This window comes from Hirsutella rhossiliensis (assembly GCF_020360975.1).
Source record: "Hirsutella rhossiliensis strain HR02 chromosome Unknown scaffold00013, whole genome shotgun sequence".
Taxonomy (NCBI): Eukaryota; Fungi; Ascomycota; class Sordariomycetes; order Hypocreales; family Ophiocordycipitaceae; genus Hirsutella; species Hirsutella rhossiliensis.
The window spans coordinates 1,999,212-2,011,463 of NW_025408679.1; the positions used below are offsets into that span (position 1 = coordinate 1,999,212).

Genomic DNA, 12,252 nt, shown 5'->3' on the forward strand with positions numbered 1-12,252 from the left:
CCGGGTTGACGATCTTGCCCAGCAGATCGGTGATTTCATCAAGTCACAAGCAGCAGCAACGCCGGTGCTGTTATCACAGGTGCCCTCACTTCCACAGGTGCCGCTGGTGTCACAGGGATACCAAACGACGATGCCCTCACTTCCACAGCCGGCGCCGCCGTCACAGGGATACTATGTGATGCCACCGCCTACACCAATTGTGCCTGTATACGTACAGGCGCCGGCGCCGTCACAGTGGCAAGAACCGCCTCCTCGTCACAGGCACATCACGACGGCTTCATGTGGGCACAGCCGCCGGCACAGTCTCACGAGACGGCTACGGAGCATTTCCAGCAGCTAGGGGATCAGAGGGACACGGCACCATACAAATCTAGCAGGCAGGCCGGTCACAAATTCGTTCCTTACGTGCCTCGCCCTCCGCCGCGTCGGACTGATCCTTCCTCACCAGTGTTGCTAATAATATAAACAATACGTATATTGGCAATATGGACCCCTCGCAATATTATTGTATTGTCAAGAGGTGCGTATTGTATTGCGCAATATGGCATTGGTCCATATTGTATTGTATTGCCAGTGACCCAATATATTGCCAGTAAAACAATATATCCCGTATATCCCACGTGACCCTCATTATTCAACCGTCGTTGCTGAAATATCGTCACCCTGAAAATCCTGTATCCCAAACCATGACTTCAAGCACTCCAATGCCTGAATTACATCACTCCCAAGTCGATTTCGACGGTCTGTGATGGTTATTTTTGCCCCAGAGAAGAGTCTTTCGGGCTCAGCAGACATTGCGGGAATTGACAGTATATCCACCGCCATTTTGCTCAGGTATGGGTAGTTTTTTTGCTGTGTTTCCTCCAGCCACCATGCGAGGGCGCTTGTGAACCCATAAACCCGTTCAGACTTACAATATCGCTCGTACTCGTCTGTGATAAGTGCTGGTTGTAGGTGCTTGTTTCTCCAATTCAAGAACTCGTTCGTGGTCGTCAACGGAACCTCAGATAGAGAAGGCGGCTCCACAGGTTTATGCCTTGAGGAACGAAAGGACTTCATTAGCGCGCGGGGAAAAAAGGCCCCAGACTGCTTCACCCCCACATCCTCCGCCTCTGATTGGCTGATTTATTTCCTCTTTCGGAATAAAAGATCCCGTGTGATTGGTCGCCGACCCTTCCGTCCCTCCCTCATCATTGGTCGCTGCCGCCTTCTCTTGCCCCTCTCATGCCTTGCCCTGTTTCCCCCCCGTTTATACTCCTGTTTACCCCCTTGCCAATGCCAATGCCAATGCCAACCTTTTTCCTTTCGTCCGCCGGTTTTCTTATTGTGTCTAAAACTTGCGTCTTTTGTCTTTGCCCTTTTCGTTCATGCCTTTCTAGCGGGTTCTTCCTTCAAGTCTAAAAGTCGCCCCTCGTTGATCGCTGCTGCCCAGTGCCCTTGTCTTCTTGCCCGCCGGCGCGCTCCTCCGTCTTCTCCCCCTCGTCACCTCACCCTGACAACTCTCCTTGACTCTTCAGCGTCGCCATCCGACCGACGCAAAGCTTCCTCGACAGTCCTCTCGCTTAGCACCTCCAGCCTGGCCTGCGCGGCGGTCATCTCTTCGGGACTCGGCTCCCCACCAAGTCTCTCCCGCACCTTGGACACGAGCGTGATGCCGTCTAGCGTTCGACAGCGCGATAGCTGCACATATAAGCTGTACGGGTCGCATTGCGAGGGCACGGCCCTTCCATCGACTTTCGTCGTCCGTGTCCCCCGCAGCTCCAGGGCCACGCGCTCTAGCGTTCTGCCCTGCACCTTGTAGTCCGTGCAGGCGAAGGCTGCTGCGCACGGCAATCCCTTCCGGCTGACGTCGTTCTGCTGCCACGGCCGCTTTCGTTGGCAGTGTATCCTGACGCTCATCGGCGTTAACAAGATCGTGCCCGGCGGCATCCCGACGAAGTGGAGGTCCTTTGTCGTCGCCGATTCCAGTAATATCCCCGCCGGCGGCCCGAAGTGGATCGTCATGTCGGACGAGATTCGATGCCCTGGGGACGCCTTGTCGACAATGACCTCCACCGCCGAGTAGCCGGCGCCGTTCACCAGCTTCAGCCCCTGATGGGTGTTGTGGTTCACGACGACCGGCATCCCGGCCACGAACATGAAGACGGCCGGCACGGGGATCGCGCTATCGTCGCCTTGATTGAGTATCATGATCGCTTCTTCCTCGGTCGGCAGGCCCTCCTTCCACTTGTGCTCGGAGATGAAGATGCGCATCGTCGACCGCTGCTGGACCCGGAACGCCAAGCTTGCCTCCATGTTTAGGTTCCACCGATTCCTGTTCAGCGGCGTCACCACGGTGATGCCAGTCTCCCAAGGGATCCGCCTGCCCTCGCGGTAGCACCTTGAGTTGAGGAGGTCCAGATCCGTGCGGTCCTGCACACCCTGCCGGATCCGCTTCAGCAGCCCCAATTCCGGATCCCCGGCGGCGCGCATTTGCTCGTTCAACATGACGACCGTCGTGAATCTCTTCCACAGCGCGTGCGCTTTGTCGTGCTGGTGCCGCTGCTCGGCCTTGAACGAGTTGTCTACGTCCCACGAGATGGCCGCGCTCGGCAGGACGATCGACCTCTCTTGGACCGGCCGGAACTGCTGAAAGTCTCCGCAGAAGAGGACGATGGGGATCCCCGAAATCTTTCTGCGATCCGCGAAGCCGACAGAGTCGCTCGTTTATGGCGTGCAGCGTCCGCGCTCCGAGCATGCTCACCTCGTCGATGACAAGCACGTCCTTCTCCTGCCAGTCCATCCGAGACTGGCCGTGGATGAACCGCTCCGCCCGTTTTGTCAGCCGCACCCCGTCAAGGTCCTTGGCTGTGTTCGCGCCGCCCGCCCCTTGGTCTTTAGTGAACCCGCAGGCGGAGTGGATCGTGATGCCGTTGATCTGCGCCGCCGCAGTCCTGACGTCGCCGTGATCAGCAGACGATTCGAAAGGCTCTTCCCACTGAACAGCTCGACGAGTGCCCCAATGATCCGCGACTTGCCGGTGCCCCCTCGCCGCCGACGAGCTGGCAGAGCTGGCCGGCATCGCCCTATTCGTTTGTCGCATCAAATCGAGCTGGCGGCATATTATTAGGAAAGCGATCGACTGCCTCTTGTTCAGCGTTAGCCGTGTTGACAACTCCTTGCCCGCCGCGAAGAAGGAGGTCGATGGGCCAAACTGGACGCGCATTCCCGCTTCTGCGTCGCTAGCCGTCTCGTCGGAGTCGGCTGTCGTCATTTCGACGTCGTCCTCCCCGAAGCCGGTCATCACCCTCCGCAACGCAGCTCGGCGATCGCTTTCCCGGACTGCGACTGTGGTTTGTACGCCTTGGATCATTCTCTCCCTTTCCTCGACGCACTTATCTGCTGCGACTTGATAGCCTTGACCTGATCCTGCGGCGGTAGTGCGGCCCCGGAAAATACCCGCCCTGGCATGCTTATGCACCTCAACCCTTGTTCGGGAATCGCGATGGCCTCGAGCTCGGCCGTTGAGCAGAGCGCCGATTGCTGGAATCGACAGAGCTGCCGCATCATTGCCATGAGCTCCGGCGACTTGGCCGTCACCTGATTCGTGCCCACTGCGCCTCGGACGACGTCGATCAGGCGCGTTGCGTCTCCGATGTTGTTGGACCGATACGTCGCTGCAAATTCTGCGCCCGCCTCGCCTGTCTCGCCCTCCTCGACGTGGGCGACCGTGGAATCGCCATCGCCGGATGAGGCCGCCCATTGCTTGGCGTCGCGCTTTGCGTCTTCGGCTGATCGTCGAAGCAGCTGCACGTTGTCGACGAGACATGATATTCTCGGGGCCAGCGTCTCGCGCCCGCTCCCAGATGCTATTGATCTCACCTGTTTCTTCGCACAGAAAGGACTCCCACGGCACAAATAGCGCAAGATGCTGCACGGCTGCCCTTTAAGGGGGAGGGGGGGGAGGTTAGCCACTCTGATGATGCCTGCCGGCAGGGCGGTTGCTATACACACCTCCGGTGGCACGACTCCTCGTCGTCGTTGTGGCCGAAGTCCTTGCTCAGGTAGCCATCGAGGCAGACGGTAGCATGCTTGCCCGGCCGCCTGAGCACCTGGACCCAGCGTCTCCCTGGCGCCCATCCATCCTCGAAGGGCACCTCCCCCCAGGCCGCACAGCTCTCATCCTTACTGGTGCGTTTTAGTCTAACGAGCGATATGTAGTCGTATAAGCATAGCCCTCGCAGGAGCTCTCCCCGGTGCTGGTACGCCTCAACGTGGGAGATCCTCAGGCCTGCTTCTTCGACAACGACCGACTCATCCAGAGTATCATCTATGGCCGCCGCGCCACTTGCTCGTCGGAGATACGGCCACCGTCGAAAGACTTCCCAGTACAGCAGAGATGTGTTCAGGTACGCCCAGGCGCTGCTGTTGGTGAACTCGGCCGGATATCCAAGAAGATGAGCGACGACCTCGACCTGAGATAGCGGACGCTCCGTGAACACACGATTCGCCACCCTCATCAAGAACTGTCGCGTCCTGTTCCCTTGGCGGCGTCATCGCCAACAGCACCTCCACCGTCGTCCTGTCCTCCGTTGGCCGTGCCGTCACCCGTTGAGGCGGCCAGGAGATCGGCCGCGGCCGCCACACGCTTCCACACCGGGTCCTCCACCTTCGTCGCGTAGTTCGTGACATAATACATAAGGGCCATGGTCTTGCGCTGCGTCGCAATGAAGGAAATGTCGTGGTTGTGCCGGAGCCCAACAGCGATAGCCTTGTTCCATCGATTGACCATGCTGTGAGTCCTCCGGATCTGCAACACCCCGTCTGCCGTGATGGCGGTCTTGTCGACCAACCTCCATGGAGACTTAAACCGGCATGGATTCCCTTTCCGCGCTCCTTTGCCCAAGGAATACTTGACACAGGTCGGGCTATGCGTGTGAACCTGTGTAGCGCCGGCACAGAAGTTGGCCTCCTCGTCAAATGCGGCCGAAAACTGCTCGGTGTTGTCCAGCAGGGAGGAAATATCGGACGTCACAGATCGCTCCGCTTGCACGGCGCAGAACCCTTCCTGATCCAGATCCTATCTTGCACGTCAGCCTGGCCCCGTTTGTCCATCGGACGAGCAATTCAGGTTCTCAGTGACACGTCTTAGCTATTCTTACCTCGGAGAAGACACTATCGACGTATCGTATGATTCGCTCGCGATACGCCGCCTGATCCTCCCCGTGGATGTCGGCAAGCATCGAGCTGAGATGCGCGTTTCCGTGCAACCAGAGCAAGCCGTGAACATGAAGCGCCCCTCGTTCGTTGGTCTCCACAGCGCCATAGTACTTGCCGATGCGCCCGAATACCGACTCTTCTCCGACCTTCACGTAATGATCGAAGAACAGCTTCATCTCCCGGTGGAAGAATACGGCGGCGCTCATCGGATCGGACATGGCCAGCCTTGTCCGCTTGTACGCACTCCCAAGGCCTTCTAGGAACTCCTCGGCCGCGCCGGGATCGCGTGTCCGATATGCCGCCAGTCGCAGCTTCACCGGGTTCGTAATGTCGTTTGGGTTGATGGTGAACCAGATGGCCGGAACGCCGTAGCCAACGATGAGCGACTGGATTTTCCGCCGCATATTGAGCCGAACCTCTCTCGACATGGGTTGCCGGTGGCCGTACAGCGAGAGGCTCCTGAGAAGCTCCTTCACGCCCTCATCGGTCGTCTTGCCCGAGCTCTCCAACTCGACCCTCGCCGCCGCTAACCTTTGCGCGGTCATCGAGCGGGCAACGCGCTCGACCTTGCCGAAGTCCTTCCTCGCCACACTCAGCATGCTGACGCGGCGGTTCCTCGACCGCACCCCCATGTTGAAGACGAGAAATGCAAATATGTGGTGCAACGCAAACCGGCCACCATGGCGCCGGAGCACGATGTCGGCCCAAATCCGGAGGTTCAAGCTTCGGGAGGATACGATGTCTCCCGCTGCCGCCCCTGCCTCAGCAGCTCTACCGGTGCCTCGCAAGTTGGTAGGGCCTTCCCGCCTCGGCTATGGCCTCTTCGGCCAGCCTTGGTCCCCAACGCCAAATGGGAACAGGGTCGGGAACGTTCTGGCGAAGAAGGACGTCTCAAAGGAGTCGGCAAACTCATCCCCGCGAGACTCGAATGTATGGCTCACTGCCATCGTCGCCACGCCCTCGACCCCACCGAGGATCCGACCCACGTTCTCGGGCCCGCGCGGCCGTCGTCGGCACCTGCGCCAACAGCGTCACAGGCAAACCGCAGCTTCTCGACATCCGCCACGTCTGGCGGTCCGTCCAGCCCAAACATGCCGGAAGACGTCACCTCGTTGATTGGTCGAACGTTCTGATCGGGGCTAGCACCAACTCCATCACGACCCGCGCCTTCTTCGTTGGGCCCGTGCCCTTCAGCCTCGCCTCCCGTTTCCTGCCTTTGGTTGAGCAGAGCGAAGAGTTCCTCGATCTCCACCGACCCCTCGTCGTCCATGGCGCGCTCCGTGGGCGGCACAACGTGCGCCGTCCGCGTTTTCTCCCATGCGGACGGCTCGTTCCGCTCCATGCGATCATACACCAAGGCCGGCACCCCGTCTATCGGGTCTCCCCAACTCTCCATCTCCGCCACGTCGATCTCGATCTCGGCGTAGTGGGGGGTTGCTCCTCTTCAGCCAAACAAGAGCCCTCTCGACGACCCGCCGCCTCACCGACAAGAGACTCGACAGGTCGCTCGGTGCCGGCTTCTCCACGCCCTGCCACGAAACGTGGATCTCGTCCAGTGCTTGCAAAAGAGGGGGTGCGGGAGCACCTTGGTCGCCAGCTCCTGCACGTTGTTGGGAAACACTGTGATGTGGCCCTTGACGTGCCTCGGATACCTCACGGCCTGCCTCTGCCCGCCCGGAATGCTATATCTCGTGACAAACCCATAGCAGGAGTTGAGCGAGACGAGCTTCTCTTCGACCAGCGTGAGTCCCTTGAGCTCGTCAGGGAACATGTGCTCACAGCCAAGGCGAGTGTGAAGATGGACCGCCGGCGACAGACTCCCGCGCGCCAGGCATCGGGCACACTCCGCACACACCGACACGGGCTCGCCTTCGGAAAGCAGCTCCGGCATGAAAATGGTGAGCGGCCGCCCTCTGGCACGCAGCTTGACAGCCATTGATCCCATCTGATCTCCCTCAGCTCTTTTCTCGTACGCTTGCGGTAGCACATCATGCAGGTCCGTATCGGCAACGTGCTCGCATCGTGGAACGCCTGATAAAAATCCCGCACCGTCGACACCTTCCTGTCGTGCGGTATTGGCGTACACCACGTCTGATCGTTAGACAGCCTCTCCTTCATGGCGAAGTCTTCCTCCAAAAAACGCAGCACACTCGCCAGGTCTTCGGCCCGCAGCTCCCGACTCCTCTGCCTTCCGATTCCACTCCGAATCTGTTTTCTCGGGCGCTCGTCCGGACCAGGAAGACGTTTTCTCTTCTCCCGCCTCCGGGGCCGCCTCCGGGGCCGCCTCCGATCCATGATTTCTTCTCTCCGTGGCTGATTCGCTTCTTCGCAAGCCGTCGGATGCGGCAGCTTTGGCGACGACTGCCCGACTACGTGCGCATCCCTGACACGCCATCCGGCCCTTTGCACTGGACAGGCACCGGGCCGTGCTGGCGAACGTTTTCCACGCCGAACCTTGACCTCAGTCCTTGCCCTTTCCAGCACTCTCCTCGTTCTTGCTGCCGATCAAACTGCACGGGCTCCCCAGCCGCCACCCGCGATGAGCCGCCCACCTCCCTTTGCTGCAGCCTCCGCCCGCTCAGCGAAGCGTCCGCTGGCTCTGCCGCGGCGTCGCCCACCCCCACAGGAGACGGCCCCGGATGCTGCGCCGTACCTGCTGCGTTGGAGACACCCCTGCGGCCTGGTACTCCTTTACCCGCCAACTCCGTCCCCGACGGCGCTTGGGCAAACCAGACGCAATCGCTGCTGCTAATTGCCCGTTTTCTCTTAAGTTGTCGAATACCGGTTCCCTAGGCTGGATGGATCGAAGCTTCGGTACCTCCTTCGAATGAACACTCGGGACATCGCCCGCCGCCGCCGTAACACGTTGCTCCTCATCTTCAGGATCTCCCTCCTGAGGCAGAAAGTGCCGATGAGGGAGCGGACGATCAGAGTCCGCTACCCCCATATCTCCACGTTCCCTAGGCAACAGGGCCTCGGAAGCTGACCCGGTGACTGATGTTGCGCGGAACTTCCGCTGCTAACCATATTATGGAACTTCCGTGCTCTGTTTGACCGCAAACCGCCTCGCGGCGGTCTTCTCGGCAACGACCTCGCAATTGCTTCTGCGTGCTGTCTCCATGCGGTGTCTTCAACCACAGGTTTCTAGGCTGAATCGGCCGGAACGTTGATGCCGCATTCGCCCGTGATTCGTATCTTCGTAACCGTCCCAGGCTCTCCCCCCGTGCTCTGCGGCCCCTCTCAGAAGCTGCCACCACATCTACACCGGCTCCTGTCGCACCATCTCCGAGCCCCGAACCCGACCCGCTCACGTTCTCACCCTCTTCTCCATCCCCGACTGACAACGAACAGGCTTCAGGGTGAGCAACCGCCTCGCTTAACTTCACTGCAGGACTGTCCGCCATGCTGCTGCCTCCTCGACGTCGACTGCCGTAAATTGGCAACAGGCTATAAAGCTTTGGCTCCGGAGCACCTCCACTTGGACAGTCTCGCTTGTTGACGACGCTACTTCTCCCGAATGGGAAGCTCCCTAACCATCACTTCCCTCATGGCCGTGGCGTTTCTTCCCTTATAGCTTCCCTATAAAATGCTTCCCTATGGTACCGAGGCGATGCAATACTACCCCTCTATATTCCCCCGTTACCATGCCTATCTATGTGCGTCCACCGTCCCGGCCTCGCCTGGTCTCCACGTGCGACCTGCTACCCCGGCTTTGCCAAAAGCGACCCTTCCATCGCCGTGCTCTCTTTTGCGCACTCCAGCGAATCCCCACTGCCGACCTCCGGCACATGGAGATGGCCGCGACAACCGCCTGCCGCACACTTCAAACCATACTCTTCAGCCCTTCCAACACCATCCTACCAACCTTGCGCATCAGTTCACCATCAATACCCGCCAATCCGCCTCGTCGAGCAACAGCCACAAGGCTGCCGGCGATAACATGTCCATGACGTCCCTCATGCAGCCGGACTACCCTTCTAGATTTGCTCCCTCGCCAGCACCAATGTCGCATCAACGGCCTTAATGCTAAAGCGATAGCCAGGACCCCCCTGCCTGTCCTCTTGTAGTCGCTAGCCACCGGAGTCTCGACTTGCAAACCCTCTTGGAAAGTTCTCGTGACCAACTCGCATCCTCCTCCTCAGGTCGACCCATATATCCGACTTCACCGTGTCCCAATAGTAGACTCGACACGGTCGGCACCCGCCTCGCTCAGCCGCACGCAATGCCCATCCAACTACCGACGACCGTCAAAAGGTCCTGCAATACTACCATAACCTCTTTCTTTCCTTCACTCTCATTCGTTATTGCCCCCTTTGCTATCTACTCCATGCAACGATGACACTGAAGGGTACTACTGGACTTTCTTTCTCCGCAGTCTTACCCACTAACCTTACCGTTCGCCGACCTCCAACTTCTCGCAACATAGCCATCACCCCTACTCAACTTCCAACCCCGGCTCCTACTTCACTCACGACCACAGAACCAGATGGTCGAGACTGCTCGAGAACCTCGCCAGCTCATTCCCGCATACCCCCGCTTCTGATCTATCACCTAGGTAGCATTCATTGACTCTCAAGTCTCCCCGACCCGAGCCGCGAGCCCTCTTTCGAGCAGCAAGAAAACCTGCTTTATAGGATGCCTACCTCTACTCTGCCTAACCCCTCCTTTACACTTCCACGGTGACTACATCTGCCATGTTCTCACGATGTCGGCCTCCCAGCTCGACGTCGATACCTCGTCCTCCCCGCGGCAACCTCTTGACAGCCAGAAAAATGCTGGCGCCGACATGTCCATGATGGCCTTTGTCCAGCCCGGCTGCCCGTCTAGGTTCGCCTACCAGAATGAGCATCGTGTCAAAGGGCTCAACGCAGAAACCCTAGCGAGGGTCTTCCTTCCAACGCCCTCATGGCTGTCGACTCCAGAGTATGCAGCAATCCGGTCAGATCCTGACAATCCATCGACCTGCATCTTCTTGAGCCTTAATATTTCCATATACAACCAACAGATAATCCCCTCGGAATGGACCGAGCAGTGGTTCTTTATGGTCGGCCGTGTTCATCCCTTTGCCCTGACGTGGGAAATCGAGCGACGTGATAGCTTCGAGTCGGAGGATGACAACATTACAGAATACACCATCCCGGCTCTCATCGTCCGCGACCACAGCTACCAGCCGTAGGTGTATGCTCCAGGCCTCCGTCACCACTACCATCTCTGACGATGGCCACAGAGTCATCCCTCGCACCCTCGGCTCGGCGGATGCCTTCCCAGCGATACAACCCATTGTCTCCTTCACGGGACCTGTCATCGGTTCCGGCCGCGACCTTCTGCATGGAAACTCGGCTGCGGCCCTTGACGACACCCAGCTGAGCTGTTGCGGCTTTGTCCAGCTCTCGACCTTTATCTGTCCTGGGATTCCGGGCAAAACACCCTTCAAGGGCTTTCATCCCTTTCAACTTTTCGTCATCTTCCCCATTCACGCCAATCCTTGGACCTCCCTATGCAAGAAGATGACCGAGAGGCACGATAGCCAGTTCCAGCCGAACGCTCTCCTCACCTGCACGGGCAAAATCGCCGGCTTACTCGATCACCAGATCATGACACATGCCCCGGCCTTCGAGCAAGACTATATCTTCATCGTCGTCCCCGATACATGGACTTTCCTTGACAGGGCCATGTCCAACCAGGCTTCTGCGACACAGCTACTGCCGACGACACCCAAGGGCTCAGTCGGCAACCCTCGGACTATAGCGATGCGTTGGCCAGGTTTACCTCTACCAAAAACGCAAGGCCGCCCCAAGCGGCGCCTCCCACGCCGCCTGCATCTAGGTCAGTCGATCCTTATGATGACATCAAAGCGGTCATTGCCCGATCCCGACCAAACCCCAACCATGAGACCGCGACTTTCTCCAGAAATTTCCACCATAGTCGAGGCCTGTGATAGTCGAGGCCCCGCCAAATCCGACACTTCCTCCCTTCTGTCCCACGAAGACCCGGAGACTCAGAGACGGACACCGAGCCAGTCAATCACCCAGCCACATCCGCCTCTGGCCCTATCAGACCTCCGGCGTCAATCTCTTCCCGACCGCACCGCGCCCGACATCCGCCCAAGAATATTCTGTAAAGCAACGAACGAAACAACACAACATGACAAGGAACATGTTTCATCATCCTCAAACTCAAGTGCGACAGGCCCTAATGGGATATTTCATTCTCCTCTTGCTCTCCTTTTCACAAAGACAATCCAGTCAAAACTTCTCCAATATACTCCTTATTCTGTTTATATCCACCACTTATAGCACCTGTAAATCCTCAGAGCCTTCCACTCGCCCACACATGCATTACCCACCCACAACTCTCTTCACCCCTGCCGCCTCTCACGCCCTTTGCGCCTTTGCAAAGCAAAATCTCCTTGCAGCGGCCTAGGCTGCCTCTCTGACGCTCTGTCTCGATTTCACTCACGATAATGCTCTACGTCTCTCGCCGGATCTCCATCTCATATCTCTTATCTCACTCTTCTTCCTGTCTTCCTCTCACTTCCCCTGTCTCCTATCTCCTGTCACCAACTCTCTCCTCTCGCCGACTTTCTCCTGTCGCCATCGCCAACTTTCGTTCCGAAAGGCCTCTTTGCGCGAGCCGCGGCTGGCGAGCCTTCCCCTCGTTCAGCCCGAAGGGCGTTTATTCAGTCAGAAAGAGAGGCATAAAACCTCTTCTCATTGGCTAATTGGCCTCCCCTGTACTCAACTCGTGCGGGGAGTGGTCGGTTGGCAACGCCACCAAATGAAGGCCATGCCGCAAACCCTGAGCGTTGACTAGGTAACGAGCTAGCCGTTTCCGAGCTTTTCTTCAATGCAAGTTTCCAAGCACACGCTTCCACTTCCATCGTGGGTCGAATCTATCGAACCCATCGGTTACTAACGGATTCTAGGTCAAATTTAGCTCCGCGGCCGACCTAGCTACAACATTCCCTGGCACCACCTGCGGGTGTGTATTGCTGCAGCCACGCAAGTCCTCGCAAAGCCTCCCTGCCCGAGCAATATCTAGCAGTCTCGGTGG

General features: G+C 58.4%; 2 protein-coding genes across 2 annotated transcripts; one reads left to right on the forward strand and one right to left on the reverse strand.

The window, feature by feature from the left end:
- Nucleotides 1-1,482: 1,482 nt before the first annotated feature.
- Nucleotides 1,483-7,317, reverse strand: HRG_09771 (ATP-dependent DNA helicase PIF1; the record flags this gene model as incomplete). The annotated part of the gene is made up of 12 exons (XM_044868242.1): nt 1,483-1,854; nt 1,936-2,670; nt 2,744-3,327; nt 3,375-3,770; nt 3,862-3,923; nt 3,994-4,454; nt 4,544-5,059; nt 5,142-5,799; nt 6,243-6,636; nt 6,688-6,842; nt 6,900-7,110; nt 7,173-7,317. The coding sequence occupies 12 exons, from the start codon at nt 7,315-7,317 to the stop codon at nt 1,483-1,485; spliced, it is 4,689 nt and encodes a 1,562-aa protein (XP_044716823.1).
- A 2,587-nt stretch (nt 7,318-9,904) lies between these two features.
- Nucleotides 9,905-11,025, forward strand: HRG_09772 (uncharacterized protein; the record flags this gene model as incomplete). Its single annotated transcript, XM_044868243.1, has 3 exons — nt 9,905-10,371; nt 10,427-10,925; nt 10,987-11,025. 3 exons carry the CDS (start codon nt 9,905-9,907, stop codon nt 11,023-11,025), a joined length of 1,005 nt encoding a protein of 334 aa, XP_044716824.1.
- Between the last annotated feature and the right edge of the window lie 1,227 nt (nt 11,026-12,252).